Raw genomic sequence first — 17,256 nt, 5'->3', positions numbered from 1 at the left:
AGTTCAACGAAATTATGCATTGGCGTGCTGAACAATTCTGCTCCATAAGTGGCACATGTGCTAGGGCAATGCCAATGACTTCATATCCTTCTGAGAATATTTCGAGCTGGTATCCTTCAGCTTCACTCACTACTTATTCACAAGCTGAGGTGACGCATTAGCCGCCATGCTGTTCCTGATTACATCAGTGTTACCGTCTTGTGCTGTAATGCAGTTTCCAGCCATTTTAGTGTTACCTTCTTTTGCTGCGTTGCAGTTCCCACGAGTCCTGGTGCTACGTTTCACTGAGTTATTGCAGTCTCCGTAGCGCCCTGCTGTGCGTGTATTAATATACCCTTTCTTCTGTCACCAGGCCTGGACAAGACATGGCGGGTGCAGCTTCCGGACCTGGAGAAGGTCGCCTGGGTATGGTGCATCTTCTTCTGCTTCATGGTACCCGAGGCCGGCACTCTGTTTCGCTCCACCAGGATGTGCTTCTTCAAGGTCAGCCACTTTCTCGGAAGACGACCGGTCCTCCCCCATCCCGGGCCGGCCGAGCGAGGGAGGCCCCAGAACGGGTTGGGATGGAATGGGAGCGGGAATAAGAAATGGAGCGGGACAGGGCTGGGGCATGTCTTTGTGAGATGGGACAGGGATGAGACAGGGTTCTAAGATGGGACTGCCACAATATAGGGACCTATGAAGTGATATGTGACTGGATTATGAAGGAAAAGGATAAACGAGATGAAGAAACAAAGGAATAGAATGAAACAGAGTGATGTACCATAATGTTCTTAGGGAGGGAGGGTATGTGATGCGGTATGGACGAAAAGAGACAGTGAAAGCATAAAAGAGGGATTTGTACAAAGGAACGGGACACAGGCTGGTTCGGGCGGGACCGAGATAAGACGGGGAAAGGCGGCAGTGTCACCGCGGGCAGCGATCTTGAGCCGTCGTTAAGCGCCGCTGAGAGCACTCACTGCTTATCTGATCGTCGGGCAATGACCAAACAGTGCTGAGTTTTTCCCGTTACGTAATCATTGGATGGTGAGTGCCGATAGGAATCGTGTGATTGGTGATCATGTAGGGGTGACGGCGAGCCTAGCATACAGACAAAGAGAGGGCATTAAGTCGTAATCCTTGATTCAATTTAAGTGCAAGATTTTGCTCAATCTAGATGCACATTCTAACCTTATAGTCTTCATCTTTTTTTACATGGCAGCGTTTAATTATTCTGAGGTCTCATGCCCGTGTTCCAACCGTCGAAACATTCCAATGCTATTGTCTCTCCTCCGTTGCTGACGGTCCCATGTCCCTCCCGACAGTCGGTGCGCCGTCCCGGGTTCCGCGACTTCCTCGTCGTGGTGATGTTCGAGACCCTACACATCATCGGCCTGGCGCTGCTCGTCTTCTTCGTGCTGCCGGACCTGGACGCCGTCAAGGGCGTCATGCTCACCAACTGCGTCTGTATCGTGCCCGGAATATTCGGTACGTGAGCTGGCGCGGAGCTTTGGAATGTTTGATACGCTGAGGCAGAGAGGAGAAGGGAAGAGGAAGGGGAAGGGAGGAAGGAAGGGAGGAGACTTACTAGAGAGCCGATTTCTTGAGCGTATTTACCAAGTGTCAACATGCTCAAGGTATCGATCAACTTCCAGTTCCGTCTTTGCTCGCGTTTAATTCCTGGCGACCCAACCATGCGTTGGGAGTAAAACGTTTTTTTTTTTACGAATTCCAACGGGCGGTCTGGCGGACAATGTTGTACCGTAGCTTTATTGAGGGTTATGATGCGATTCTTATTTTAACAAAGCGTAGCGAGCTAAAACTTACAATGCCACACTGCCACAATAATCCCAACGCTGTATCAAACAATCAGTAAAAAGCAACAGTAGTATGCGAACAATGGCGGATGTAAGTACATAATGCATAATAAGCAATTGTAACTATCTAACTATACAATCATCTAATCGTTGTTTGGCAAGTTTTTGCCCCCTTGTGACATCCAACATCACTTAGCCTCTGAAGCGGCCTCCAATTTATCCAGCCGTTATCAGCGAAACAAAACACCCTAACCGGCCCCTACTCCCTCAGGCATGCTGTCGCGCACCAACAAGGAGTCGAAACGCTTCTTGAAGACGGTGTGCGATATCGCGGCCATCTTGGGCCAGGCCACCGGCTTTATCGTGTGGCCCATTATCGAGTACCAGCGCGGAAACGTCAACGCCTGCTGGTCCATCCCTCTGGCGGTGGTGCTGACGTCTTTCGGCTGGTGGGAGAACTACGTCGATAAGAAGTCGCGCGTCAGTAAGTAACAACGCCCAGCTCACCTCTGGACGACAGGAAGGCCGTAAAGCGAACATTATAAAACCTTCGCTTGGGTTGACTCTTATTTTTCTTCTGGGTAAATAATAAATGTTGAACGAACACGTCTTGAGACAAAAAGCAAGGCCAATGACTCATGCCTCACACACAATGGCGAAAAAGCACATCAGTTCGTTGCATCAATGGTTTTCGAGAGTTCATCTAAACATCTAATTGATTCGATGATGCAAAACCTGTGCACAGCCACCTCACATTTTTCCACATCGATCCCAGGCGAGGATCGCTGACGGGAACCGGTCTTTGCGGGACACTAATGCTCTCCCAAGGTGATCCCGCCCGCCAGCATCTCGACACGCTATGTATCACTCATTTGGGTGTGTGATGAGATCTGGTTCTTTTGCTATCAGATATGTTAGCAAGAAGCACCGCTATGGAATGAGATGTGCTCGTCTTATTTCACTATGCTTATGCAGCGTCTTGCATCTCGAAGCTGCAACAGTTTTAGCGAAATTAATCCGCAGACAATTCAAAATCCATCCGAATGGTCATCTAATGCTGAATTGGCATCGGAATGATCTTAGATGTGTATTGTGCAAATCACCTGACACTTGATTCCTAGCTTTTCCAATGGAAAAGCTTAGTGGGCTAATAAAAAATATAACCCCGCAATAATTGGTAACTGTAACGGTCTGACTTTTCCGCTCCACAGAGGCCATCCAGTATCTGGGAACCATTAAGGAGCGGATGAAGACGACACGCTACTTCACCTACCTGTTCGTGTCTCTGTGGAAGATCATGGTGTTCTTTGCCTGCATGGTGCTCTTCATGTACTTCCGTCTGGAGAACGTCGGCGACCTCTTCTCGAGGTTCACGGACAGCTTCGACCAGCACAAGCTGTTCGTCAACGAGGTGGGTTCTCTTGCACTGGTTGCTCTCTTCATGGTATTGTGGAATCCCCATTGCACTGCGGAACCGATTGATGACGATGCTCACCAACCTGATGTGTCGTAAGCTGACGTTCACTTTCTTCGCAGACCGCTGGCGTCCCGATCGGAGCCGTCACCGACACGGCCGACTTCGCGCGCTTCCAGGACACCAAGACCATCCTCTCCGACGGCAACGCGCCCGTCTACGTGGCCCTGATCCAGATCTTGTGCGCCTACCTCGCCTACATCTTCGGTAGGTTGACAAAACACCAGGCCGAGATAGCCATCTTCTCACGCTGATAACAAAGCAATCCGTCTTAATTCTTGGTCTTGCTTCATGTTCTGCTAACGCCGTCTAATAACGCTTATTCACATCGACCCACAGGCAAGTTCGCCTGCAAGATCTGCATCCAGGGCTTCAGTTTCGCGTTCCCGGTGAACCTGACCATCCCGGTGACGCTGTCGCTGCTGTTGATGAGCTGCGGTCTGAGAGCCGGTGACTCGTGCTTCATGCGCGACACCATCCCCAGCTACCTGTTCTTCGAGTGCCCGTCTGGAGACTACATCAAGGACTTCATCGCTGGAGAGGTGAGCATCGAACTGAATCAGAAGAACGGTGGAATGGCTTTAGGAGTTACAGGAATGCTTATCTTCAATTTGCGCGCTTTCCCTTGCGCATGTTCCACTCAGAGGTTGCATTGGTACGCATCGACGGTCCTGGTTGAAGGCACTTGGCTAAGATAATTCCTTCTCCTTTTGCAGCACGTCTGGATCTGGGTGCTGTGGCTGTTTTCACAAACATGGATCACACTGCACATCTGGACTCCTCACTGCGAGCGTCTGGCGGCCACCGAGACGCTATTCGTGACACCCATGTACAACTCACTGCTGATCGACCAGTCGCTCTCGATGAACCGTCGCCAGGACGACGAGCCGGAGCGTCTCGACTCGGATACTCGCGTCATCGACCCAGACGATCCGGACAGCACCCAGCACTACGAGACCATCAGCATCCACACCGACTCATCGCAGACCGGTGGTGTCAAACCCTCGGACCACATCACCCGCATCCTGGCCTGCGCCACCATGTGGCACGAGACACGTGACGAGATGATGGAGATGCTCAAGTCGGTGCTGCGTCTCGATGAAGATCAGTCGGCCATGAAGGTCGCCCAGGAGTACCTCAAGGTGCGCGACAAGGACTACTACGAGTTCGAGACGCACATTTTCTTCGACGACGCGTTTGAGATGTCCGATGAGGACGAAGACGAGCAGGTGGCCAACCGGTTCGTCAAGCTGCTGGTCGAGTGTATCGACGAGGCGGCCTCCCACGTCCATCAGATCCCGATCAGACTGAGGCCCCCGGTGAAGACCCCGACTCCGTACGGCGGTCGGCTCACCTGGACCCTGCCCGGAAAGACCAAGATGATTGCTCACCTGAAGAACAAGATGTTGATCCGTCACAGGAAGCGCTGGAGCCAGGTGATGTACATGTACTACCTGCTCGGCTACAGGCTGATGGAGCTGGACATCTCTGTCGAGCGTAAGGAGATCATGGCCGACAACACCTACCTGCTGACTCTGGACGGAGACATCGACTTCCAGCCGAACGCTGTCAAGCTGCTGGTCGATCTGATGAAGAAAAACAGGAACCTGGGCGCTGCTTGTGGCCGTATCCACCCCGTCGGCTCCGGACCAATGGTGTGGTACCAGTTGTTCGAGTACGCTATCGGCCATTGGCTGCAGAAGGCCACCGAGCACATGATCGGCTGTGTGCTCTGTAGTCCTGGATGCTTCTCTCTGTTCCGCGCCAAGGGTCTGATGGACGACAACGTGATGAAGCGGTACACGCTGACTTCTCACCAGGCTCGCCATTACGTGCAGTACGATCAGGGAGAGGATCGTTGGCTGTGCACCCTGTTGCTGCAGCGAGGCTACCGTGTGGAATATTCGGCCGCCTCTGACGCCTACACTCATTGTCCTGAAGGCTTCAACGAGTTCTACAACCAGCGCCGTCGGTGGGTACCTTCCACCATTGCCAACATCATGGACTTGCTCATGGACTACAAGAACACGATCAAGATCAACGACAATATCTCGCTTCCCTACATCGGATACCAGGTGAGCAGCAAAAATGACATCCTTTCAGTTTCAGCTTTAAGCCCATTCTGTATTTTCAGCGATAGATTCAATCGTAGTGACAAAAGCTGAACACTGGATGTCCCGTACGATATGACAGTTTGATACAAGACCAGAGGCATTGTCTAACGTTCTGTTTTCGTGGCAGACGTTCCTGATGGCCGGTACGATTCTGGGACCTGGCACCATCTTCCTCATGTTGGTGGGAGCTTTTGTGGCCGCCTTCCGGATCGACAACTGGACCTCGTTCCAGTACAACGTCTACCCCATCATCGGATTCATGTTCGTCTGCTTCACGCTCAAGTCAAACATACAGGTGAGAGGGTTGCAGATCTATCTTACTGTTGATATGTCGCATTTACGAGTTAAATATAGCAATGAGATGACCGATCATGAGAATCGCATGGTCACTATTCAACTGTTGTCTGTCTCCATCTTCCCAGATGTGTCGCACTCTCTCCTCACCATCGTTGCCCTATCTATTTCAGCTTCTGGTGGCCCAGATCCTGTCTGCCGGCTATGCACTCATCATGATGGCCGTGATCGTCGGTCAGACGCTGCAGCTGTACGAGGACGGTCCCGGATCGCCCACGTTCATCTTCCTCATGGCCACAATCCTTTTCATGGTGATAGCGGCCATACTGCATCCGCAGGAGTTCAAGTGTATCATCCCCGGCTTCATCTACCTGCTCTCCATCCCGTCTATGTACCTGCTGCTTATCCTGTACTCGCTGATTAACCTCAACAACGTCACCTGGGGAACACGCGAGGTGCTCGCCAAGAAAACGAAAAAGGTACGTCCGCTTACGTTCGCTAAGATAAATTATGTTCTCAAAGTACCCGAGAGTATGTCAAAGGTGCCATTGCTACCGATATATGAGGAACGACCTATGAGAAATATCGAACTGTGCTACTTTTGTATCTCACCTTGCTTAATTTAAGGTATCTCCTAGCCTATAGCAGACCGCCATTTCACGGATGTTTTACATTCCTCAGAGTTGGCACTGGCTCGGCAGACTGTAGTCCGTATTTGATCAATCTGACGAAACTCATTCTTCGTCTTTTTTTTCAGGAGCTGGAGGAGGAGCGGAAGGCAGCTGAACAAGCCAAGAAGCGACCGGACGGCATCCTGGGCTACCTGTACAACACGCAGCCGGAAGACCTGGACGGTTCGATCGAGTTCAGCTTCGCCAACCTGTTCCGCATTATGTGCTGCACTTACCCCAAGCAGGTCAACGAGCGCGAACAGCTGAAGAGGATTGCCGACTCGCTGGATGCTCTCAACAGACGCATGGACCAGGTGGAAGGGTAAGTGTGTAGAATATAGCACTAAGGAGGAACACAACAACGTCACCACTCACCAGGAACAAAAAAAAGTTTGAAAAGTGTGTGCCTCATAGTCACAGAAGTTGAATGAACCGGAACTCCCTCACGCACCACCAACTGTCTAACCCATATTCATGAAGCTGTGCTACAACATCCACATCCCTGTATACGTATGTAACCTGTTGTATGGTATGTGGTGCTAACCAAGCATCGCTTTCGCAGTGGTCACCACCACCACGGACGTCGGCGCAGCTTCAGTCGCAGCTCGGCTCATGGCGGCATCAACACAGTGAAAGAGGACGATAGTGCTGTCTCCGAGAGCGACGAGTCCTCCAGCGAGACCTCAGGTCAGTGACGGTTTTGTATTCGTTAATACATATCCAGTCATTGACTGACAAGGCAATGTATCAAAGTTGCTTCGATACGCATGTTCAATCCTTATGCGCAGAGAATGACCGAACGTCACCCTTACAGGAGAGCCCAAGGAGAAGAGAGATCAGCTGAAGAACCCTCTCTGGATTGAGGACAAGGCACTCCGCAAGGGCAAGGTCGAGTTCTTGTCACCGAACGAGGTTCAATTCTGGCACGATCTTCTGGCCAAGTACCTGTTCCCCATCGATGAAGACAAGGCAGAGAAGGTCAGTGCTCTTATTTCGCGGTGCACTTCTTATGTTATTCAATGTCAAAATAACAACCTGTTTTGATTCGACGTGATCTAGAAAGTCAACCATTCAATCGTAACATTGTTCGTTGTTCAAACCGGTACACGAACACATTGCTGACACACTGTTCGCATTGTTGACACATGCCCGACCTTCCCGCAGGCCCGTATTGCCAACGACCTGGCCGAGCTGCGAAACCAGTCGGTGTTCATCTTCTTCATGTGCAACGCCCTCTACTGCCTGATCGTGTTCCTGCTGCAGCTGAACAAGGACAACCTGCACGTAAACTGGCCGCTCGGCGTCAAGTACAACATTACTCTGATCGAGGAGACCGGACAGGTGCGCGTCCATTATCTCAATATTCTTATTGTAGTGTCGCTTGTCCTCAAGGAACCTGCGTTTCACCATTACCGGCTACCTGTAAGAGCATATGTCTACGCTCTTACAACCGTTTCCAAAATTTAATTAAGTCATCATGCAATTCAATTAAATACCTAACTGTCGCGTTTCAGGCTCCCACGTCATTGTGCTTCAGAGTTCAGAGTGAGTGTCTTAGTGAAAATGTTACAAAAAACGAAGTACAATCTGCTGACCGTTCTACGTTTTTCGACAGGTTCTCATCAACAAGGAGTACCTCCAGATGGAGCCCATCGGTCTCGTGTTCGTGTTCTTCTTCGCACTGATCCTGGTCATCCAGTTCTTCGCCATGTTGTTCCATCGCTTTGGCACCCTGTCGCACATCATGTCGTCTTGCGAACTCAACACCTGCTGTCACAACGAGGTATGCATTACCATACAGCTTTAGCTTGCCAAATGTAAAAGACATTGTAACTAATGTACCTAATGCAATGCAATGCCAGAACCAGTATGTGCGACACACCGGCCGTCCGAACGAGCGACATCCCTGACACACACCCGATTCTGTCGCAGAAAACCGACTCGCCTGAGGAGATGCTGCGTAAGAACGCCGTGGAGATTGTGAAGAACATGCAGCGGCTACGAGACGATCGCGGCGACGCCGAGTCGGTGGAGGGCGAGAACCGGCTGGCGCGCCGCAGAACCATCCAGAACCTGGTCAACCAGCAGCAGCGGCGACAGCCCATCGGCACCCTGGACGTCGCCTTCCGGAAACGGTTCCAGCAGCTCAGCAACCAGACCAGCGAAGGTGCGTACCGCAGATGCACCGGCAAATGATACGCTGATGGATCCCTGATCTTGCTCGCATGTAAAGGTTAAAGCTACTCATGAAACATCAAGCATTCTTCGTTTATAGACATTTCTTTTCAGGCATTTGACATAGTGCGAGGCTAAGGTCGGTTAATCATCTAGGTAGTTTAGTTTCCCCGTGTATCAGTATGATAACGGAAACCGTTTGTTGCAGCAACTCCTATTCTGGGAAATATTCGAAGGGCAAGCTTGAGGGCTGACGCGCTGAAGGCTTTGGAACAGCGGAAGAACTCAGTAATGCAAGAAAAGCAAAAGAAGAAGATGGAAACCCTTGGTGTTGGAAACAAGTATAACAACCAGCCGAAGGTAAATATTGCCTGTTCTTTTATTGTTCTGTTGAGTAGGACCAGCGACGTTGCCGACGCTTAAATGATAAACATTTTTTAAGCGAACTACCACATGGGCTTCCCGTTTAGACACATTCATTTAGAGACATAATGCCCCGAACAAAATAAAAAGCACCGTGATTCAAGAGAAAGCGCCAGTAGGCATCTACCCTCATGCCGAGTCTGGTTCAATACCAGCGCGAGAGGCGGCTAAACAGCTTGAAAAAGACATCTGTCCCAAACGGAAATGATCTCTCGACCCTCGAGTCCCATGCTGACTAATGCTCTGTTCCGCAGCGTCACCGCATTTCGAACGTATCCGGCGTGGAGAGCCTGCAGGGCGCGTTCGCGCCGCCTAGCACCCGGCCCAACGGCAGCGTCAACGACGGCTACGAGAACAGCTCGGGCGACGAGGCGCCCACGCGCTCCGGCGGAGCCACCGGAGTCACCTGGCACGACCCCGAGATGGGCGGCCGCCGGTGAGACTGACCGTGCTGCCGCCTGGCGGCCGGCCAGCGCGGCTCGGCAGCGGGCGGCCGCCGCCAGATGGTGCAATCAGCGGCGCGGCCCGCTCGGTGCGGCGAGAGCCATGACATGGAATCCGGACGGCAGCTGCCGGGCGCGCGAACCGGGCCGAGCTTCATAGATTGAGAGCTGGCCACTGGCCGAGGTACAGGGCGAAGGTGGTGGCAAACTGTCCCGGCCCGAAGCCGCCGGCGCCGCGGATCCCATAACCTGTGATACGTGAATGTGTTCGAAGGTGGTGTGATGTCTGCTGCGAGGAGAGCGCCATTGTCTGAAATGTCATTGCGCAACTATTCTCCATGTGAAAAATTGATCTGCATGTTTCTTCCATGTAATTCCTGGCTATGTAGATATTGTGAAAAGATGCAGGGCATGCTCATTGTCAGAAACGCTTTTTTTAAGAACCTTTTTGACTGTTGTCAGAAAGAGACCATCTACGGTTCGTTTATTCGTAATATCTTCTATTGAAATGTCTTATTGTTATAGCCGAGACGATATTTATGCGAGAGAATATTGAGCATAGCCATCGACAAACCGTGCACCAGTTCTGACTCTGTACCAGTTTTATATTTCAACGAGCAGTCGGCAGGATCGACGGCAAAAATCGATTTTTTTTTTTAAGTCGGGACGCCCTGAGTAAATGCTTCTGAGCTTTACACGGAGAGGAATCTCATGGAGAATCTCTTGGTCAGGCTCGGCTGTCTTATCTCCTTGTAACTGATAGGCTAAGGCTTGGTTGCGAACGTTTGGTAAAATAGCAGCAGAAGGCGGAGGCGGACGGCGTTTCGAGAAGCTTGCGTCAGTTGCAAAATAATACTTTCCAAAAACGTTCGTTTCGACCGTTTCCCTGCTTAACTTCCACTATTGATCTAACATGACAATCTGTAAATACCTTCAGGCAGCCATGGTGGTCAGGCATTCCTCAATTGCCTTGTGCACATATCCGACAACATTGGGTCATTCCGAGCACTTCTCGAAACGCTGCAGCCGAACTCTCCACCATAAATGCCATGAATGCAGAAACCGCCTCCAGCCGGTGGCTGATACCTATCGACTGCCTCGATGAGCGTTCTCTGACGAGTGACGAGCTGAACCCGTTGTGGACGGAGTGGTCGCTCGCACGGGGCTCTTACGTCCTCCCGGCACGGGCTGGCAATGAGGGACGACTGTGACTTAGCAAACTTCTGCCGCCCGTGGCCGTTACTGGTGTAGAGTCAGAGTAGAATCATGCCATGTGCGAAATATACTGATGGTGACGATGGTTAGCTGTTTGGAGCCGGGAGAACTGGAGCACTGAGCAGTCAGATGCGGGTGCGGGGTCCTCTGGAGTCTGAATAACCGATCGAAAAAAAATATCAAGAGCCGTTAGCGGTCGAACTCGATAGACGATACCTATAAACGATTGATTACGTTTCAACAGAGTTGAGGCAAGGCTATGCCAGTGGCGCAGCCAGGATTTCATTTCGGGGGGGGGGGGGGTCATCGCCTCCAAAGCGGGCCCCCTGGTGTGCGGGCCCCTCACCCATTTTTCAGAATCTCTCCATATTTCATACACATTCTGCTGAGCGGGCCCCCTTTACCTGCACGATAACCCTGAGCGAGTTTGAATCAGAACATTTGGATAGAACAATAGCTCGGTAATCACTCGGTGTTCAATTTTTACGCAAATTGACCACGACAGAAATATGTTACTATGACGTAAGAATTCGTATCTTTCGAGGCCGAAATGTGCCCCTTCCGCAATATGCATAGCATATATGCAATCGGAACTGTTGCCTGCTTCCAGGTGTCGGACAATATTTAACTAGTCCCATGTGCCTGTTCTAAGTCATCTATTGGCTGCTGTAGTAGATTGTGCCTTTATTCTTCTTCATTACGTGAATTCGCTCACAAGAAGTTTTAACCCTCGCAGCACAACCCTCGCAGCAGGGGGAAGGGTTTGATGCAACCCCCTAAAGTTTTTTTTTTCGCAAATAACTCGCGTAAAAAGGGACTGATCGCGACTTAACTTTCAGACCCTCGCGTTGATCAATTTTACACCTACCCTAGAAATTTCATGACCCTGACCCAAATGAACTAAAGGTCAAATTCCGACCTAAAGGTCGGAAAGTAGGCCAAAGTTGGCCTACTTTCCGAGACCATGTTTGGTCAGAATCGTGGTTCGGCGTATGCCGGCTCGCATTAGCGGCGCGTTTGCAGTCCTTTCGTGGTTTCAAGCGTTCAAACATGTGATTTGATATGTTACTCCCATGCATAAGGGTGGATGTCAATGTCACCTGAAGCCTGAAGGTCAGTTCAGGTCATTGACCTATGAGGACCTCAGTACACTTTTTCAAGCTATGCATGTTTCTAGGCTAGTTTTTGTTTAGCTGAATTCAAATATAGCAACCATATGAAAATTTAAGTAGTTTTGGTGCCTTCGTAGCATGTGACGAAGCTGTCAGAGGCGGTTGACACGTATGTTCTACGAATACCCGTCACGATCCCTACTGGTTGACCTGACCTGACCTGACCTGACCCGACCTGGCCTAAATGCATAAAGACATCATCTGTGATCAAAACTAACATAATGTTCGTGATCAGCACCCCAAAAAGCCCTGTAGCAGCCACAATTTACGACGTTCTAACAGGTCCCGATTTTCCCAACTTTTGGGTCATTGACCTGACCTGGAAGGTCAACCAATGACCTAACCTAGGACCTTCCGCGAAGCTCTACATCTCGATCATGGGCCATACGCGAGGGGGGTCGTAATTGTGCCGTCGAAGGACGCAAAATGGTCTGTGCCGGCGAGGGTTAACGCGCTCACATGAGACATGTATTGCCTTGGGCCGGGTTTGTTGTGGTGTGATGATGTGGTGACGTAGATTATGTATGTTACCGTGGTCCCGGCCAGGCACGTACCCAGGATTTCGCCCAGGAGGGGGCCACCTGCTTCCGAAGGGGCCCTTAGGTCACCCGGGGGCCCCCAGGCCGCCCAGGCGACCAGGGGCCCCCAGGCAACCAGGGGCCCTCAGGGGTCCCAGGCAACCAGGGGCCCCCATGCGACTAGGCTCCCGCTACCAGGGCCCCCTTGGCGACTAGGGGCCCCAGGCGATCAGGGGCCCCATGCGACCAGAGGCCCCCATGCGACCAGGGACCCCAGACTAGACTATGCGACCAGACTAGGCGACTAGGGACCCCAGGCAATCAGGGGCCCCCGTGCGACCAGGCCCCGGCTACCAGGGGCCCCCCTAGGCGACCAGGGGCCAGGAAACTGGGGCCCTTGGATGACTGCAGTAGCCCATCGGGTCATCAGGGGCCCGTCGGGTAACCAGGGACACATAAATGAAACTTTGATATCATTTTTTCTTCCTCGTAAAAGACGTTTTATCCAGTGTTCGAAAAAAATATACCGGGGCCTGAGAGGCCCCCTGAGCGCCTTCGGCGCTCAGGAGGGGGCCATGGCCCCCGTGGCCCCCCCCCCTTGGGTACGTCACTGGTCCCGGCATGGTGTTACTTAGCGCGGGGTAGGTATAGGCTAGAGTGACCGTTGCACCCAGTGCGCTGAAGTTTGCGCAACCGATGGAACAAGGATGGGCAACGTGCCTGTGAGGGTCTCAGCTCAATATGGGCCAAAAATATGCAATGGGCCGGTGGTGAGGACATGGCGCGTGCTCAAAAAGTGTACATTCGCGTCATAGACTTTACATGTATAAATCGGCTTGCAAAATCGGGCGAAAATAGCTTAATTTGCCCGACACGGGTCCGGTACCCGTGCAGTATCTGGGTAACCGTGGGTCCGATCAGCACGGGGAGCACAGTATCGTAAATGATAATCGAACGGGCTATCGAATGGTGTGCGGTGCAGGGATGGCACGTGCCACGTGCACCTGGTAGCGCACTTATGGTTGAAAAATTGACTTTTGGACGGATTTTGGACTTAATGCTATTTTCGGGTGACTGTCAGACGGAGCGGGTTCAAACAATGCCTGTTGTCAAGAGAAACGTACCGCCTCTCATGGAAAAATTGTGAAAAGCTAATTGATCAAAAACAAGGTGGAACAAATCGCTGAAGAAAATCGCATTTGTTCATGACTTACCTACTTAATTACGCGGGTTTTGCTGCATAAACTGGTACGTTTGACAATTGAAAATGGCATAGGTAGTTGAAAAGAGCATTCAATTTTGTCCAATTTCCATTCATCGCTTTTGCATGAAGAGCAACAATATTCTTAAAAATATAAACGTTTCAAACCTCTACATAGTGATTCATCGATGGCCTCAATTTTTCAATAGGTAGCCTACGTCAACCTATGTTACCAGTATAGCGCCTTTTGGGGCGACTAACGGAGCGAGCGAGGGGGTGAGTCTTGCACGTGCGAAATTTCGAAGGGGTACCTCCAACTGACTTGTGCACGGCACCCTACTAACCGGTCTCTAGCGATGTGCCAAATTTGAGCACAATCGGCCCAGCCGTTCTCGAGATCTGGAAGCGGCACCCTGCACGTGCGCACGTGCAAAATGGGTCCCAACTGACTTTTGCACGGCACCCTACCAAACGGTCCCTAACTGTGTACCAAATTTGAGCGCAATCGGTCGAGCCGTTCTCGAGATCTGGAAACGACCCCTGCACGTGCGCACGTGCAGCAGCACCCCAACTCTGGCACATGGATATGTAGTGCCTAGTGGGTGCCTACCTATATGCCAACTTTCAGCGCAATCGGCCAAGTAGTTACCGAAATATTGCAACAATTATAAAACTGACACCTCTTCGTTTTGCACGTGGCACGTGCATAAGGGGTCACCCACATGCATCGGGAATAGTCCAATACTTGGTAGAAGGAATGAATCTACCTTACAAAATTTACCGCATGTAAATCGGTCAAGTGGTTGCTGAGATATAAGCCTCGCAAAAGCGTCCGCACGGCCGGCCGGCCGGCCGGCCGGCCAGCCGCTCATACTCAGAAATTTCCGTTAATCTACGGAAAGACTCCGCTCGCTTCGCTCGCTCCGTAATAAAATATACTTCGCATGTTCTATACCAGTATAACGCCTTTTGGGGCGACTAACGGAGCGAGCGAGAGGGTGGGCCTTGCACGTGCGAACTTGCGAGAAGGTACCTCCAACTGACTTGTGCACGGCACCCTACTAACCGGTCTCTAGCGATGTGCCAAATTTGAGAACAATCGGCCCAGCCGTTCTCGAGATCTGGAAGCGGCACCCTGCACGTGCGCACGTGCAAAATGGGTCCCGACTGAATTTTGCACGGCACCCTACTAACCGGTCCCTAACTGTGTACCAAATTTGAGCGCAATCGGTCGAGCCGTTCTCGAGATCTGGAAACGACCCCTGCACGTGCGCACGTGCAGCAGCACCCCAACTCTGGCACATGTATACGCATTGCCTAGTGGGTGCCTACCTAAATGCCAACTTTCAGCGCAATCGGCCAAGTAGTTACCGAGATATTGTAACAATTACAAAAGTGACACCTCTTTGTTTTGCACGTGGCACGTGCATAAGGGGTCACCCACATGCATCGGGAATAGTCCAATACTTGGTAGAAGGAATGAAGCTACCCTACAAAAATTACCGCGTGTAAATCGGTCGAGTGGTTGCTGAGATATAAGCCTCGCAAAAGCGTCCGCACGGCCGGCCGGCCGGCCGGCCGGCCGGCCGCTCATACTCAGAAATTTCCGTTAATCTAAGGAAAGACTCCGCTCGCTTCGCTCGCTCCGTAATTAGAACGCATGGTTATCAGACACGAGCACCTCGATGCGATGGATATTTTTTCCCAAACCAAAATACTTACTCGTCAAAAGGCAATCGACCGAAATGGATACATAACCCATGGACACAAGACCAACCAAACGCCCACCGATCGAAAATACCCATTATTCGCGTTGCGGAGCAAGCGGGTCACCCTAGGGGGCCCCATTCACCCGAGGGCTCGGGCCCTATCCACACGGGGGCCCGGGCCACGTCCACCTGGTCTCCGGGCCCCATCCACCCGGGGCTCCGGGGCCCGTTCACCAGGGGGCCCGAGCCCCATCCACCCGGGGGTCCGGGCCCCATCCACCCGGGGGTCCGGGCCCCGTCCACCAGGGGGCCCGGGCCCGTTCTCCCAAGGGTCCGGGCCCCATCCATCCGGGGATCCGGGCCCATCCACCCAGGGGCCCGGGCCCGTTCTCCTGGGGGCCCGGGCCCGTTCTCCCGGGGGCCCGGGCCCATCCATTGGGGGTCCCGGGCCCCATCCACCGGGGGTCCCGGGCCCCATCCACCAGGGGCCCCGGACCCGTTCTCCCGGGGGCCCGGGCCCCATCCACCCGGGGCCCGGGCCCGTTCTCCTGGGGGCCCGGGCCCGCTCTCATCCGGGGGCCCGGACCCGTTCTCCCGGGGGTTCGGGCCCCATCCACCTGGAGCCCCAGGCCGACCCCTCACCCGTGGTGTCCCAGTAGGCATTTCTCGAAGCGGGCTCGTCCAATTAGATTAGGACCTCTCTCTCCTCTCTCTCTCTCTCTCTCTCTCCTCTCTCTCTCTCTCTCTCTCTCTCTCTCTCTCTCCCTCTCTCTTTCTTTCTCTCTCTCTCTCTCTCTCTCTCTCTCTCTCTCTCTCTCTCTCTCTTTCTCGAGCGGGCCCCCGACAGAAATTTCGGGGGGGTCAGCTGACCCTCTGACCCCCCCTGGCTGCGCCACTGGGCTATGCCGAGGCTAGAATACGCCATCAATATTTTTCAGCCTTAACGAAATCAATGGCCAGCCAAGGCCCTAATCGAGATGGTCGGGATCAGGGATGGGTTACAAAGTTTTGTGACCCACTTCAGCTTGTAGGAATCATTCAACCGGTAAATTATTCCATGACATTGAATAAAAAAAAATAAACATGACTCATGACTGACTGAGCGATTAAGGGCAATGGAGCTGGTTAACACCATACCCTATACCGTATTCATCAATGTACCAGCTTACCGGAAAAATTAGATACCTATTCCCTATATAAAATAAAGGAGGTCGCGCTGCGCATCGCGGATATCAATCGACCCAGGAAGGTAGTGCATAAGGAAAATAACAGTTCGGATATTTACTAATCACTGCGCAAATTGAAATAAATCACTCACCTTGAAGGTTATTCCATCGACAAGCCCTCTTCTCTTCAAACCAAGCATCGAAGACATCGGGCACGGGGCAGACGACTCCGCATCCGTAACACTAAATTACAAACCAAAACCTAAATTGCTCAGTTCGTGCATCTTTATGCCACGCACTCACGCTCCGATTCCACCTAGCACCTCACGGTGTCTGCTGCAGATCGTCACCATCAAGGCCCTAAAAACGCTTTGGGCCTCGTTTCATAAAGCGAGTCCGTAACTTTCGCCGGTTTTTGGTCTTGTATTGCAAGTGCATGTGAAGCGATGACGATAGTTTGAATCGCTGAATTTCTTTATTTTGCAAGCAAGAACAGAAGGGAGAAGGGGAAATAAATTTATCGCTTCACATGCGCTTGCAATACAAGCCCAAAAACTGCCGTAAAGTACGGACTCGCTTTATGAAACGAGGCCTTGGTCGCCATGTCGCCATTGCCAAGCGAAGCGCCACGTAAATATTCAAGCCACCACGACGTCTGTCAAGACAGCCTCAGATTCAGATTCACTTTCAGAATCACATTCGGACCCCCTTAGATTTTCATAAAAACTGGTCCATAGGTACAGTTTTGGACGCTGATTCCAATGGTGAAGTCTGTTTTTCGCCACATATTATACTTTGGCCCCTAGAGGCATTCAAAGTTTTTTTGGGGCGAAGGGGGACCCCCTTAGATTTTCATAAAAACTGGTCCATGTGTACAGTTTTGGA

At 51.8% G+C, this 17,256-nt stretch overlaps 1 protein-coding gene and 1 long non-coding RNA gene across 2 annotated transcripts in view; one reads left to right on the top strand and one right to left on the bottom strand.

Annotated features, from left to right (window-relative positions):
* The window catches only part of LOC122380552 (chitin synthase chs-2-like), a 35,158-nt gene extending 24,468 nt beyond the window's left edge, over nt 1–10,690 (top strand). The window contains exons 4-20 of the mRNA XM_043363801.1: nt 353–483; nt 1,305–1,467; nt 2,068–2,280; nt 3,008–3,207; nt 3,333–3,477; nt 3,610–3,812; nt 3,987–5,345; nt 5,512–5,679; nt 5,852–6,157; nt 6,436–6,671; nt 6,912–7,036; nt 7,164–7,327; nt 7,514–7,690; nt 7,965–8,132; nt 8,282–8,516; nt 8,733–8,884; nt 9,202–10,690. Of these exons, the coding sequence (XP_043219736.1) occupies nt 353–483; nt 1,305–1,467; nt 2,068–2,280; nt 3,008–3,207; nt 3,333–3,477; nt 3,610–3,812; nt 3,987–5,345; nt 5,512–5,679; nt 5,852–6,157; nt 6,436–6,671; nt 6,912–7,036; nt 7,164–7,327; nt 7,514–7,690; nt 7,965–8,132; nt 8,282–8,516; nt 8,733–8,884; nt 9,202–9,387 (4,331 nt within the window). The 3' untranslated portion in view covers nt 9,388–10,690. The remainder of the gene's footprint in view (nt 1–352; nt 484–1,304; nt 1,468–2,067; nt 2,281–3,007; nt 3,208–3,332; nt 3,478–3,609; nt 3,813–3,986; nt 5,346–5,511; nt 5,680–5,851; nt 6,158–6,435; nt 6,672–6,911; nt 7,037–7,163; nt 7,328–7,513; nt 7,691–7,964; nt 8,133–8,281; nt 8,517–8,732; nt 8,885–9,201) is intronic.
* Nucleotides 1–16,999, bottom strand: part of LOC122380553 — a 66,000-nt gene extending 49,001 nt beyond the window's left edge. The window contains exons 1-2 of the long non-coding RNA XR_006256345.1: nt 16,945–16,999; nt 16,524–16,740 (exon numbers count right to left, since the gene is read on the bottom strand). This is a non-coding gene — a long non-coding RNA (uncharacterized LOC122380553). The remainder of the gene's footprint in view (nt 1–16,523; nt 16,741–16,944) is intronic.
* Between the last annotated feature and the right edge of the window lie 257 nt (nt 17,000–17,256).

Source organism: Amphibalanus amphitrite, unplaced genomic scaffold (genome assembly GCF_019059575.1).
Source record: "Amphibalanus amphitrite isolate SeventyFive unplaced genomic scaffold, NRLGWU_Aamphi_draft 000100F_arrow, whole genome shotgun sequence".
In the NCBI taxonomy this organism is placed as follows: domain Eukaryota; kingdom Metazoa; phylum Arthropoda; class Thecostraca; order Balanomorpha; family Balanidae; genus Amphibalanus; species Amphibalanus amphitrite.
The sequence above is the reverse complement of the archived record's forward strand: the minus strand, read 5'-3'. Positions and strand labels throughout refer to the sequence as shown.